General features: G+C 43.1%; 2 protein-coding genes across 2 annotated transcripts in view; one reads left to right on the top strand and one right to left on the bottom strand.

Annotated features, from left to right (window-relative positions):
• Nucleotides 1–3,623, top strand: part of GYS2 (glycogen synthase 2) — a 65,063-nt gene extending 61,440 nt beyond the window's left edge. Inside the window, exons 15-16 of the mRNA XM_062194915.1 lie at nt 721–801; nt 2,947–3,623. Of these exons, the coding sequence (XP_062050899.1) occupies nt 721–801; nt 2,947–3,168 (303 nt within the window). The 3' untranslated portion in view covers nt 3,169–3,623. The remainder of the gene's footprint in view (nt 1–720; nt 802–2,946) is intronic.
• Nucleotides 3,624–7,287: 3,664 nt separating this feature from the next.
• On the bottom strand, nt 7,288–12,668 carry SPX (spexin hormone). The gene is made up of 6 exons (XM_062195230.1): nt 12,663–12,668; nt 12,204–12,284; nt 12,018–12,075; nt 11,592–11,654; nt 10,009–10,092; nt 7,288–7,675 (listed from the first exon to the last, which is right to left on the bottom strand). Exons 1-6 carry the CDS (start codon nt 12,666–12,668, stop codon nt 7,617–7,619), a joined length of 351 nt encoding a protein of 116 aa, XP_062051214.1. The 3' UTR covers nt 7,288–7,616.
• Nucleotides 12,669–15,248: the final 2,580 nt, after the last annotated feature.

Genomic DNA, 15,248 nt, shown 5'->3' with positions numbered 1-15,248 from the left:
CAGGCTGTGCTTCTGGCTTCCTGTTAATGTACATCCTGAGAGGCAGCAGTGATGGTTCAAATGCTTGGGTCCCTGCCAGCCATGTGGAAGACCTAAATTGAGGCCCAGGCTTCTGTCTTCCTCTTGACCCACCTCTAGCTGTTGCAGGAATTTGGGAGAAAGGACCAGCAGATGGAAGAACTTTCTCTATTTCTGTTTCTCTGTTTCTCTCTGTGTGTCAAATAAAATGAAAGTAAATAAATAAAAATTAAGAAAACCCATTTATGGCCGGCGCCGTGGCTCACTAGGCTAATCCTCCGCCTTGCGGCGCCGGCACACCGGGTTCTAGTCCCAGTCGGGGCACCGATCCTGTCCCGGTTGCATCTCTTCCAGGCCAGCTCTCTGCTATGGCCAGGGAGTGCAGTGGAGGATGGCCCAAGTGCTTGGGTCCTGCACCCCATGGGAGACCAGGATAGGCACCTGACTCCTGCCATCGGATCAGCGCGGTGCTCCGGCCGCAGCGTGCCTACCGCGGCGGCCATTGGAGGGTGAACCAATGGCAAAAGGAAGACCTTTCTCTCTGTCTCTCTCTCTCTCACTGTCCACTCTGCCTGTCCAAAAAAAAAAAAAAAAAAGAAAACCCATTTATTTCATAGCTAGTGTAATAAGGCTTTACAACATGGCTACTGAGATATCTAACTCTTCTTTTGTTTAACTTGTGAATTGGCTTTCTTTCAATAGTATTACCAGCATGCCAGGCACTTGACATTAAGCAGAGCTTTTCCAGATAGATTCCACATGGAACCCACATCACCACCAACTGTGAGTATTTAATGTATTGTCCATGTTTTGAAAGCTAAAATTTTTATTTATGGTGACTTCTAACTATATGTTTTAGTTGCGAAGTAGCCAAATACACAGGTTCTTCTACTTTTTTATAGTTTTGAACCAGAGCAAAGAATAGAGGAACTCACAAATCTGAGTATCTCAAAGCTCTCAATTCAGAATTTGCCTTGTGTACAGGATGAATAGCTAATTCACGTCCTTGGTGATGCACTTCCATATTAAAACTTGACGCCTCAATGCTTAAATTGCCTGTTAGACCTCCATTCTTTTGGGAGTTGTTAACAAAACAAACTGGGCTGCTTTAAAAGGAGATGAATTTATTGCCCAGGAATAAAAATAGGCTGAGTGCCTGGCAAGAGTACATATATTGTTAATTCAAGTTTCTCGGGGTGCTTTGGACCAGATGAGCATTTAAGTCCCTTCAGCAGTGCCCACCAGGGAGCTTCTTGTAAACTTTTACGTTCATGAGATCACCGTAGCCACATGTGTCAACAGACAGGAAATGCAGTGCTGAGCACTGTAGCACAGGTACTTGTCTTTAGTGAGACTGGTCCTTGCAGCAGTCTACACTGCAGTCCAGGAGCTGCACTTCTTTGGCCTCCTTTCCATCAGGTGGCAACTCAGGCACAAGATGGAAAAGCTCAAAACACTGGATTTGAGATTCATCCTCGCTTAGCTTAGGATACTGATGTGATCTTTCAGTGTGTACTACCTACATATTTCAAATATGCCCCTGCAAAGGCCAATGTCTCATGTAAACCTTGACAGGCAAGCTTCCATAGTCCTTGTGAAGTATGCACTCAAATACGAGAGTCATCACATTCAGAGATTTCCAAAAGTTGTGGTTACCAAAATCAAATATTGATAGACCCTTCAAGTTGAGATGTAGTTTACCAATCAGAAGTCACTTCTACCATAAACAGTTTTTCCAGATACTACAATTTGCATTCAATCTATGTCAGGTGTCTGGGGAAAAAACATCTAGGAAGTTATCCCCAGGTGAACTTTGCCCATAGAGAAAGTAAAGGTATTTTCTTAATCTCTCCACCCAGAAATTGCAACTCCTATGCATTCAGTGTTGGCTTCTCAGTTTATTTAGAGGCAGTCACTCCACTTCAGGATAATTCACCTGTATTCATCCATTTTTCTACTGATTCAACTAAGTATTGAACACCTACTCTGAGCCAGGCCCTAAGTGCAGGACTTGGTGTCATTGCTTTTTCTAATATTGCCTTCAAATCAGGTACCTAAAACTTGAAATGCCTGTACCTGAATGATGTATAAAAAGGTGAAATAGAGAGCCACTTGTGCTGTAACACTTTGATGCATTGTCTCCACATTCAAGCCTATGCATTCCTGGAGGGCAGGGATCATGGTTTTCAAGTTACTTCTTTGGTAGCATTGTGGTGTGTTATGTAGTTGGTGTTCAGTACATTAATCAAATGAGTTATCTAAGCAAATCTTAGGTAGAAGTACAATTTGATTAAAGCCTAGTAATATTTGCTCAGTTACTGCAAGAACAGTAATTAGTGGAATTTCAGGGTCAGATAAGTGTCCTAGCTTCTAGGATACCTGCTGAGAGTGGCTGCCCATGGCATGTCCGGGTTGCACATGTCCTGCAACTTTGTTAAGCAAATCTGGAGGATGGCATAGACTATCAGCAGTGAAACACAGTAGTTGGAATTAAAGGACGCAGACTATCAGCAGTGTAACACAGTAGTTGGAATTAAAGCTCTGGTAGAAATCTTTGCTCTACCACGTATGACCTTGACAAATGATCTATGGCCCTGGACAAGTCATTTGGCCATTTGACCTCTCTAATCTTCAGTCTTCCTCTGTGAGTTGGAAGAACAAATGTATTGGAATGTTAGATGATTCAATGAAGTAAAATGTATACAGCATCTGGCATAATTCAATGCTTAAAAAAGGATAGCTGTATATACAATGAATCTCTCTTGAGCTTGGTGGTACTAGAATCAAAATGAATGAAAGTTTAACCACACCCCGCAGACCACAGAAGATATCTCACAACGTCTTTGTTGTATGTGCATGCGAAGTATTGACATTACTGAACACCAAGAAAGCACATCTCATTTTGTGTGGTATTTTCGTCTTTGGCAGACGGAAGGGTTTATGTACCCCAGGCCTTCCTCGGTGCCACCTTCTCCTTTGGGGTCTCAGGCCTCCAGTCCTCAGAGCAGTGATGTGGAAGAAGAGGATGAGGATGAGAGATACAACGAAGAGGAGGAGGCGGAAAGGGACCGGCTGAATATCAAGTCGCCGTTGTCTCTGAGGCACGTTCCTCGTGGGAAGAAAAAGCTGCACGGTGAATACAAGAACTGAGCTCCACACCTGCTGAGCAGAACTGGTTTCCTAAGAACACAGAGGAATGGTTACTGATGAAAATGGATTTGCCAGGGCTTTAATGTCCTTCTAGTACAATGGAATTTCTTCTCTGCCTAAAAAGTGGAGGAGATTCAGCAAATGGCCATTTTACTATTTAGAATAAGAACCAAATTATTTTTCCATCTGTTGTTTTCCCAGTATATTTAGGCATGAAAGAAGGGTGTTAAAGTGGTTAGACTTAAGTAAGTATTTTGTAGATGACTAATTTAAGCAGTAAAATTGTTTTCTTATTGGTGTTTATTTTAAAATTATCACCACCATACTCCTTTGCCTAGCATTTAGTTTCTATACCTTACCAAACAAGTCTCCCCTCTCCCCCTAAAGAATCCTGATTTTGGCCTTGAATGTGTTCTACCTACATATATTAAATAAATAAGTCTTTGCTGACCTCATTCTCACATTATCAAAGTCATCATTTTTTATCTAGCATTGTAGAGAACCAAAATCCCTAAGAAAATACTTATTCTAGTTGCAGATCTTAATGCATATTAGTCTATATTTATATCACTTCTGCAGTCTAGAATTCATGTTCAAATAATGACAGAAAGATGTTATCATCTGAACTATATCATCTACTGCAGTGATTTTCTATTTAAACAATAGATGAAAAATTGATTAGACCCATATAAATATTGGCAATTTAAAAGGTTAAATTTTTATTGATAGTTTCTTTTAAAAAATTGTTTGGCATTAAAATAACGTGTAAAGAACCTGTCAGTTAATAGTGTTTAATGAAAGCGTTTAATGAAACTTTAAAAAATAGTTAGCGGCCGGCGCCGTGGCTTAACAGGCTAATCCTCCACCTTGCGGCACCGGCACACCGGGTTCTAGTCCCGGTTGGGGCGCTGGATTCTTTCCCAGTTGCCCCTCTTCCAGGCCAGCTCTCTACTATGGCCCAGGAAGGCAGTGGAGGATGGCCCAAGTCCTTGGGCCCTGCATCCACATGGGAGACCGGGAGAAGCGCCTGGCTCCTGGCTTTGGATTAGCACGATGCGCTGGCCACAGTGGCCATTGGAGGGTGAACCAATGGCAAAAAGGAAGACCTTTCTCTTTGTTTCTCTCTCACTATCCACTCTGCCTGTCAAAAAAAAAAAAAAAAAGTTAGCAAAAGATAAAAAAAAGAGCATGTACTTAATTATAATGATAATATCTCTACATTCTGTGATGTGCTTACTGAATGATGACTATAATTAAGTAGCTTTACATTTTAAATATAACTATATTTAAATGGCAAAAAATAATAAGTGGGCATTTGGTGCAGCAGTTAAGCTGCTTTGGACACCCACATTCCATTTCTGAGTGTTTGGGTTTGACTTTGGGCACCCACATTCCATTTCCGAGTGTTTGGGTTTGACTTGGACACCCAAATCCCATTTCTGAGTGTTTGGGTTTGACTTCTGGCTACACTCTCCCTTCCAGCTTCCTGCTGATGCACCTGGAAGACAGCAGGTGTTGGCTCAAATACCTGGGCTCCAGCCAACCATGTGGGAGACCTGGATTGAGTTTCCAGCTCCTGGCTTCAGCCCGACCCAGTCCCAGCATTGGAGGATTGAACAAACAGATAGGAGATATTTCTCTCTCTGTCCTTTGAATGCCAATTAAGCTACCATTGACAGAGCAGTTTGAAAATTGCTCTGAAGAGCAAGAAAAAATTCAAGAGTAAGATGGATTTATATAAAGGATCTTCAAAAAGTTCATGGAACATTGACAACTATGCATGGATTTCAAAATATTTTTGCACCAAAGTAAACTCATCCTTTACTTCCATTTTTCATGGACTTTTTGAATTATCTTCATATTATGGACTCATTAGCTGAAATTGCATGAGGATCTCATGATAAAAGAGGATTTCATTGTTTCAACAACCATGGAAATATACCCTTAGTAAAATGTCATAACCCATGTATTCAAATGATACTCTTGATTGGTAATATGTTGGTGTACTGTTACACACAGTAAATACATACTGTTATATACAGTAAAATATTTTTACTATTCAACATAAAACTTTAAAATTTAAGTGCTTCTTGTCCACTGAAAGAATAATGCTATGACTAGAAATGTACATAGGTAATACATACAGAAATTAACTCAGTTGCAAATTCCTGCTTTGGAACAGCATGAGTAGGAATCAGAATTTCATCTGGCTTAGTGATTAAGACACCAATGTTCCATACTGGAGTGCTACATTTCTATACCTAGTTCTGGCTTCAGACCAATACAAGGTCTGGGGAGGCAACACTGATGGCTCAAGTGAGTGGGTCCCTGCCACCCACATGGGAGACCTGGATTGAATCCCCAGCTTCCGGCTTTGTCCCTGGGTGGGGCGGGGGGACCATTTCACACATCTGGGGAGTAAACAGGAGTATGTTCTGTCTCTCTGCCTCTCAAATGAATAAAATAATTAATTTTTTAAAAAGATAGGAAGAGGCCAGTGCCGTGGCTTAACAGGCTAATCCTCCGCCTTGCAGCGCCGGCACCCCGGGTTCTAGTCCTGGTTGGGGCACCGGATTCTGTCCCGGTTGCCCCTCTTCCAGGCCAGCTCTCTGCTATGGCCCGGGAAGGCAGTGGAGGATGGCCCAAGTGCTTGGGCCCTGCACCTGCATGTGAGACCAGGAGAAGCACCTGGCTCCTGGCTTCAGATCAGCACGATGCACTGGCCATTGGAGGGTGAACCAACGGCAAAAAGGAAGACCTTTCTCTCTGTCTCTCTCTCTCACTATCCACTCTGCCTGTCAAAAAAAAAAAGTTTAAAAAGATAGGAAGAGAACCAAAAAAACCCACTAAAAGAGTTGGAAGGTTATAGCAAGCTGAAGAGAGAGGCCTTTGTAATTAATAAGTCCATCTGTATGGTGGAATGTGAGGAATTTGAAAACTTGAAACACTTGTAGCTATGTTTAAATAGCTATAGGTCATTTAGACAGGTTTTTAAAAAAATTTTTTAGACAACTTTTTAAAGCTCTGTCTTGTAAGAAATACTTGAGATTGTTGTGGTTAGTTGTGGAGAGACTTATTCCATATGACAAGTGTTAAAAATGTTCTTAGGACATACAAATTATTTTTAACATTCAAATTTGTGTCTGATGAGTAAATACTTCATGGTGAACTGGACATAAATCCACTGTAAAATGAAGTCCTCAATAATGACTATGATGATGTCACATAGATTGCTTTAATTATTTCATATAGGGCATATATCAATGTCACATTAACTACCATAGAGTTTCATTATCCCACTATGAAACAAGAGACAGACAAGCAGGGTTTTGATTACTTAACATATTGAAATTGCAATTCCAAGTTACAGAGACATTCACATTGAGATTTTCTTTAGCTACTAAATAATAACTATATATTGATGACAATAAGAGTTAATAATACTTTCTATTTATGATATTATCAGTAATGACTCTGAATTGATTAGCTTAAAAATTAACAAGATGGTCACATTGTAATTCCAAATAAATACATCATTACTCATGCTGTAGGGGTGCGTGTGTGTATATGTGTGTTTTCAGATGCTATTGGACCCAAGTTGACTTGGAAAAAGAGTAAATGTGGTGCATCACCATGCACTGCGGTTATCAGGGCACCTTTATGTAATGTTATGCTGTCAAATAAAGCCTGGAGCTCCAGACAGAGTCAGCAGAGACCTGGACTCTGCAGCATCGACTTAGCTGCTGCAAATGGGTCACCTCAAACACCGCTCTGTCCCCTGTATAAAGTAAACGCCCGAGCAGGGTGTGCCTCCACCTGCTTAGTTCCCAGTGATTCTGGGACCCAGGTTTCTAAATGGGGCTAAAGGAGACACAAAGAGCGCATGGGGAGTTCCACATCTTCAGCAAACCTTCTGGGGCCACCTTCCTTTCCCTTCCCTGGACACACACACCCAGGTGCTCTTATCACAGAGCTTGTCCTGGTCACCCTCTTCCACCTCCTTTCTTCATAATGCACTTCTCCTGGAGGCACTGCAAGATGCTGCTCTTCTTTTTCCCATCCCTCCCTCCCTCCCTCCCTCCCTCCCTGCCCTTCTTGGGAAAAAGATAGAATAGCTGCTCAGTGACAACAAAATTCAAGAGAGAACAGAATGAAAAAAGTAAGAATTATGAGATCCACACAGGCACTGGCTGTAACAGATGGAAGAATACTTGAGAATCTTCAGTCTTGGATTTAGACACTAGCTGACCTTAACAGGACAGGAAGCGATGAGAGAAGGCAGCGCTGCTCTGGGAGAAGTCTGCATTTCTGAGGCTTCTGAAGGAATAGACCTGGCTGTGCAAGTTGCTAAGATCACACATGGAGTGCAAAGGGTCCACAGGTTTCAAGGGCATGGTTTGTATTTTCCACCAGGACAGAACTAAGTTTGAATGCAAGCTGGCACATTTTCACCAGTATAGCACACTGTCTTCCAGGAATCTGGCCTGATCAACGTTTTCTTCTCCATCTGTAAAGAAAAGTCACATTAAGGAAACACTCATTCTCTGTTTTGAAGAGGAACAGATAAGACAAAAAAAGAACGTCAGGAAACAAATACATGGCCCACTAAGCTCTGTTAACTCCTGGACTGTGCTGCTGAAAATTTTAAAATAAATGGATTTTGATTTGTTCAGTTTGGAAACTTTCCCCTTAGCTTGGGACTCACTGGGAAATTCACAATTTGCTTCTTACTTGGGAAAGATTATATAGGAACACATTTGCAAATATTTATTTACTACGTAAACTAGAGTCCTGAGGAGGAAATGAGATAAAAAAGAAGGGATCTCTGTTAGCTGGATGGGACTGGAAAACTTTCCATTTGGGGCTGCAAGTAGCTGAGGAGTCAGACAGAAGACTCCTGGGCCTCTATAAATAGGGCAGAACTCAAACCTTCTATAACGGATGGGAAGAAAGTATCTAGAAGCAAAATGCATCTCATAATTTTCTCTTCCATCACCTTTAGATACATTTTCTCCCTTAGTTACAATACAGTTGGAGAATCTGGGTTCCATCTTAACCTGCATTGCTAGCACATTTTGAAATATTGCAGACAATGGGCTGCTTTTTAAAGGGAAGAAGAAGAAAAATCACCTAGAAGGACGTCCCTTTGTCAACTCCGCTGAAATAAAAATTCACTATATCCAGTGCTTCATAAAGTTTGTCAAAAAATAGAATGAAAAGACAGTTTATTTTGATGCAAATCCTTTTGAAGTTCATGTATAGTTTTGTCAAAAATGCATTTCCAGAAACTTTTTGGAAGACCCTTCAAAGAAATACGAGCTTTCCAAATAATATGTAGAGAATTTAAATACATCAAAGGAGACTGTGATCAATATATCATGGGAATCAAAAGCTTGTCCATCAGTTTAGACTAACACAATTTTGTTTCTTCATTTCATGTTCAGAGATAAACCATTCAGAATCTTAATGCCAAGAATTCTGTATTTTTCAGAGAAAATATGTGCTTTGGCTAGCAAACCACATACACACACATATATATATACATATACACATATATATATATATATATATATTTTACACACTTTAAAACAAACTATGGAGACTGGAGTTGTGGCACAGCTGGTTAAGCCACTGTCTGTGTCGCCTGCATCCCATATCAGAGTACTGGTTCAATCCTATCCAGCTTCATGCTAACGAGCTTGAGAAGGCAGCAGAAGATGGCCCAAGTGCTTGGGTCCCTGCCAATCACATGCAGACCTGAATGGAATTCCAGATTCCTGCCATTGGCCTGGCCCAATCCTGGCTATTGTGACCATCTGGGGAGTGAACCAGTGGGTAGGAGATCTCCCTCCCTCTCTTCCTCTCTCTCTCTCTCTCTCTCACACACACACACACACACACACACACAGAGTTATCCTGCCTTTCAAATAAATAAATAAATAAATAAATCTTTAAAAAATAAAACTTAAATTGTGTCATAAACATGGCATCATTGTAATATTTGCAACTCTAGGTTTATTTTTTGAGCAATGATGACTTCTTAATAGTAATAGGAATTCTACCTGTACAGACCCAACACCCAGGTACCACTGCTTTATTGGTTTTGGATAACGATAGTCCCAGGATCACCCAGCTAGTAAAATGCAAAGTAATATCTAAAACTAGGTTTGTTAGATTGTTGTTGTCTCTGAGTGCTCAAAATGTTTTGGATTATTGGGTTTTCCGATTAGGGATGCTCCACTCTAAAGTTGAGGCAAATATTCCAAAATCTAAAGAGCTTGAAATCTGAAATACTTCTAGTCTCAAGCATTTTGGATAAAGGATATTTAATCTGCAGTACCTGTGATGACATGTGGAAAGAGTGCATCTATTTGAGGACTGCATCTAATCCTGGTACAGAACATGCTATAGAACATACTGATGATTACTCAGAACTGGCCCAGCCCATGAACCATATGAAACTACTGTGCTTGTACGGTAAAAAAAAAAAAAAAAAAAAAAAAAAAGTTGACTTTCAGCAGTTTCATGTGGGTTAGCTATTGGATTTATGATTATTTTAATTTTTCTTGGTCTCAGTCTTCTCAACTAAAAAATAATGAAGTTGGGCTCTGAACTCTCAGTACTAAGTTGCAAGAGAAAGATTACAGTAGGATATGGATTGTGAATCTGTACCCAATTCCCAGTCTCACCAGGGAAATGTTTTTATATTCTTGAGACTCATGCTAACGAGAAATCCACTGGTCTTTAAGGCATGACCATCTCTGTGCATTTCTGGAGAGGTGACTACAATCAACACAGAATCACAAAGGTAGGGAACGCTGCTCTGTCCTGCAGCTGTACCTTCCTGTGGTTTCCGCAAGGATGCCAAGAGGAGTGCACCTGCCTCTGGAAGAGTCAGGAGTTGGGCGTTTGGGCTTCGTCTTTCTGGAGAGGGAAACACAACAGATAGGGATTCTATCAGCATTTATAACATTCATGTAGACCAAGCCTATTCTAACATGATATAACACTAGGCAAATCTCTGTAAACATAGACTGTTGATCCCTAGGCAAAGGGCTCCATAAACAGAAGACTGACTTAAAAGTTGAAACATTGTGCCTTTCCCTTGGAGATGGCTTAGGATTGATAATGTTGTGTTTATGTACAGGGTACAGAAGAGAATCCTAAACTATCTACTAAAGAGAATTTTAGGAATGCCAGGAGGATTAGAGAAAAGAGTTTAAAATAGGATGTCTAGGCAGAAGGCATTGCATGTGATTTGCTTGGGAGTCTCTGCTTTCTCCTCTCTAGCTCCTTACAAAGCAGTTTGGGATAAGACGCAACATTCTTGGCCACATATAAGGTAATTATTCCACCGAAGAAAAATCTGTTAAATAGTCAAGGTTGTTTCCAAGATAAGTTGACACATGACAAACCCTCATGATTTAAGAGCAACCATAATTTTTAATTTGTAGGCACCCGAAGTGGAAAAACACAGCCTACCTTCATAAATTAGTTTAATTACACTGTAAGCTGAAGAACCTGAAAAAAATTTGTTAAGCTCTTGCTGTGTGCTCAACACGGTGTTTGATACTTTTCTAGATAAGTTTACTCTTTATTTTTAGCATTTAAATATTCAAAATGTGACCAAAATTAATTGCATTTTTTTAAAAAAAAAATCCAATGGCACTGAAGAGTTTATCATGAAAAACACCTAGACCTGGTTCCATTCCTAGTGGTTCTATACTTCACTGTTTTTGATTTTGGACCTTCGGATGGCTTTTTCAATACAGGCGGAAGCCTGGAGCTCCTAGGTAAGTCTCTATTTCGATAATCATAAGAACAGTGAAGACAAACTGAGTGCAAATCCTGCCATAAACGCGCTGAGTTGCAGAAGCAGCACGTAGCTCCTTCTCCGAGCGCAATCCCAGGCCTTGCCTGATCTGGGATCGCTCAGTCCCGGCGGATCGCGCACACCTGAGCGGGAGGGCGGGCTGCGCAGGTGCATCCCCGCCTCGGCCTCCGCCTCCCGAGCCGCAGGGAGCGCGCGTCCGGCAGTCTCGGACCCTGGCTTCCCCGCTCCGCTCCAGCCGCTGCGACCAACTTGGACATGGCCAGGACTGCTTGCAGGGGGAGACTTCAAACACGTGTGGAAAATGGAATTAAAGGTAAGCTTATTTTGAAATTCAAGTGCAATCGAAGTTTGAAAGCCATGTATAGTGTTTCCAAAATACACATTTTTGGAGAACTTTTTGAAGATCTCTCCTGTGCACGGATTTCAAACCTTTTTTTTTTTTTTTTTTTTTTTTTTTTGCACCAAAAGAGACGTCTTGTAATTCCACTTTCCAGGGACTTATTTAAAGTACTCTCCGCGGGGAGACGCTTTCTCCCGCGCCGGTCTGGAGAGAGCCCTGCCCACCCGGCCAGCTCCACGGGTCCCTCACCTGGAGGCAGCCGATCCGAGAGGTCCTTCCTCCGGCTCTGGTCGGAGATGAAGCGGCGCCCCTCTGCAAAGGGCGAGACGCGGGGTTCAGCGCCGCCCGCCTGGGCCCGGACACCTCGGGGGCGCTTTGCAGCGGGTGGCGCCGACACCTGCCAGGGCGCCGTTTCCCAGGTGCGCCGGGAACCCGCAGCCCGCTGGTTCAGGGTGTGTGTGGGGGGGTGGGTTCTGTACCCTCGAGGAGTCTCCCCGCCCTCGCCGACCCCGTCTCCTTATCTTGGTGATCTGAGACCTGGATGGCCTCGGTCCTTTAAGGGAACAGGGGCGCTCTGGGTCTCCCCGCAGCCCTGCGTCCGCCAGTTCTGGGGCTCATGGACCCTGAAGGATCTTTCGCTGTTGTTGCAGGAAGAGCAAAGCCCTTGGAACTTACGTGCTCCCTTGAGGTAGAGCATGGCTTGTGGCGTCCAGTTCCTTCGCTCCAACAGTCTCTAGGCCCCGGGGGGAGGGGGGGAGAAGAGCAGAGCGGTTACTAAAACTTTGCAGCCCCGTCGTGGGAGAAAGCAAGCGCAGAGTGGGCTCCGGGCATGCGTTCGGAGCCTTGCTCGCCCGGGATTACCTGCGGGGCGCTGCTGGAGTTCCCCAGGAAAGAAAATACGAGGAAAACGGCCAAGGTCGCTGCTGCCAGACTTCCGAGTCCCTACACCAAACAATCAACCAGGCAGGCTCATTTCCCTGCAGACAGGATCTTGCGCTTCCTTCCAGATCGCGGCACAACCACACCCCGCTTCTCCCTGTTCGCTGCTTCACTACTCAGTACCGGGTGGTGTTTCCCCAGGCGACTCTCCGGTCAATCCAGGAAGAGCCCACTTAAACACATTACTTCAAAATACATTGTCAGTACCCCACCCCAATGAAAAACTGGGTAAGTGGATTTCTTTTTCTTAGTAAAAGCAAGTGACGGTTATTTTTAAAAGCACACGAAGTATGCCTGAAAACCGCTGAGTAGGTCAAAATGCTGTCAAGCTTTTTAAAGAAATAGTATTGACAGTCTCAAGTGTTCAAAACCTTTACTTACCTTCATGTTCTGCTCCCTCCCAGAAGGCTGCAACAACTATCAGGCTGCCTGCGACTTTTCTGATCTTGTTCAGAAGTTGAGGCTTTTAACATCTTAGGGCAAGCACCCCTGTGCATCAGCAGTAGAGGTGGGGAGTCCCCAGGGGCGTCCTGTCAGCCTTCAGGAAGGAGAGGACCTGATGATGCCTCCAGGGAGACTGGGTTGCAGGAAGCAGAGGAATGATTGATGAGTGGGCATCATCTGTTTAGGTACCCATGGCATCAGCCAGGAGACCTTTGAATGGCCCAGCATCACTGCCTTTGCTTTTCCCACTAGCTGTCCCCAGACTTTTGTCATTGTTATTAATGAAAATGACCAACAGTCCAAGGCAGAACCAAAAGTAAATGAATAAAGTATGAAATGGTGCCTTGGGTATCTATCAAGTTATCACTGATGGCTAAAGATGAATCACTGGGGTAGAAATGAAAAGGTTAGGGAATCTCCTTGGGATTAAACACGGGTCATTCACCCAATTACCCACCATTCAGTCATTTACCAAATATTTATTGAATGCAGGCTACATGTCAGACAATCTTCTTTTTAGTTCAAGTGATATAGTCAGGTACCACACAGACATGGTCTCTGCTTTGATTGAGCTGACCTTGTAGTAAGGGGAGAATCTAAAATGGCAAACAGTTAAATAAGGCAATTTACAGAATGTGTTGAATTAAAAAGTAAAAGCAAAACGATTAAAAGTAAACTTAATTAGCAAATTAAATAGCAAAAGCAAGATGAATTAAAAAGTAAAAGCAAGGGTATGTGGCAGGCTCCTTTAGGGAAGGCAAGAACTGAAGGGAGTCTTGACAGATAAGGTGGAGTCAGACTTGGAGCTGCGTGGGAATGACTGCTTCAAGCAGTGTCGGCCATAAAGCAAAATCTTGGGACGACAGGGCTTGGTTTCTTGAGGATCACAAGGAGGCCAGTGGGGTGGGTGGTGGGGTTACAGTAGAAAGCACTTTGCAAGGAAGTCGGAGAGGAAGAAATGGGCTGGTTCATATGGAAGTCCAGTCACTAGGGAAAGACGGTGATAGCTCGGAGGAGGGCCATGCTAACAGGAGACAACCTATAAATGGATGTGGAATGCTTGTTGGAAGTAGAAAATGTAGGACCTGTCAATAAATAGGAGAGTAAGAAAAACATAAAGATGATTCTTAGGGGTTTGGTTTTTTTTTTTTTTTTTTAATTTTTGACAGGCAGAGTGGATAGAGAGAGAGAAAGGTCTTCCTTTGCCGTTGGTTCACCCTCTAATGGCCGCCGTGGCTGGCGCGCTGCAGCCGGCGCACTGCGCTGATCCGAAGGCAGGAGCGAGGTACTTCTCCTGGTCTCCCATGGGGTGCAGGGCCCAAGCACTTGGGCCATCCTCCACTGCACTCCCGGGCCATAGCAGAGAGCTGGCCTGGAAGAGGGGCAACCGGGACAGAATCCAGCACCCCGACCGGGACCGCTAGACAGAGGATTAGCCTGTTGTGCCACGGCGCTGGCCAGGGGTTTGGTTTCAATACTGAGTAAATGATGAAGCAGTTTACTAAAATTAGACTTTGAAAGAATTCAGTTAAGAGGAAATTAGGAGTCCTTTTATGGGGAAATTAAAAGGTACATTAGATATTCAAGTTAAAGTTTAAGCTAGGTAGTTGGAAATGCAAAACTCCATTAAGGGGACCGGCGCTGTGATGCAGTGGGTTAAGCTGCCACCTGGGACGGCAGCTTCCCCTGTGGGCACTGGTTCGAATCCTGGCTGCTGCACATCCAATCTAGCTCCCTGCTAATGGCCTGGAAAAGCAGCAGAAGATGGCCCAAGTGCCTGGGCCCCTGTACCCACTTGAAAGACCTAGAAGAAGCTCCTGGCTCCTGGCTTGGCCATTTGAGGAGTGAACCAGAGAATGGAAGATCTCTCTCTCTCTCTCTCTCTGCCTCTGCCTTTCAAAATGAATACAATAAATCTTAAAAAAAAAAAAACCCTCTCTATTAAGCTCAGCAAAGCAGTTACTATCTATGGATTTTTTTTTAAAGGCAGGACTGATCAGCTTTAAGAATTTTAGAGAAGAAAGACTTGGATTGAATGAGGACATTTAAGGAAATAGGGAGAGGCAGGGATAGTGCTATGAAAACAGCCTTCAGAAAAACAGCAGAGGAAGGGCCCAAGAAGGAGGCTAAGGTGGAGAGGTGACACAGGAAGGAGCAACTCCGGAGCACGCTGATGCCCCTGAAGCCGAGAGAATACCCAGTCACATGGAGAGGTCAAGCAAGATGGGACCCAAGTACTATGCAAGGGAGCTGGGAATCTGATGGGTTCTGAGGATAGAGAGAAAGATTGGAGTAGTTTTAATAGTGAATGGGATATGGGGAAATAAAGCCAACTATGGATTACCATTTTCAGAAATGTTATAAAAGTTGGAGGGAAGGAAAAGCAAGAAATTTTTTTAAGAAAATTGAATATGCAGGAAATTCATTACTGGCCTTCTAGGGATATTTGAACCCTTTCTTTTTTTTTTTTAGCACATTCCTAAAATTCTCTAAACTGTCAATTATGAGATTTGGCATCTTGCA

The sequence above is a fragment of the Lepus europaeus genome, chromosome 6 (genome assembly GCF_033115175.1).
Source record: "Lepus europaeus isolate LE1 chromosome 6, mLepTim1.pri, whole genome shotgun sequence".
In the NCBI taxonomy this organism is placed as follows: Eukaryota; Metazoa; Chordata; class Mammalia; order Lagomorpha; family Leporidae; genus Lepus; species Lepus europaeus.
This window is presented reverse-complemented; position numbering and strand designations above follow the sequence as displayed.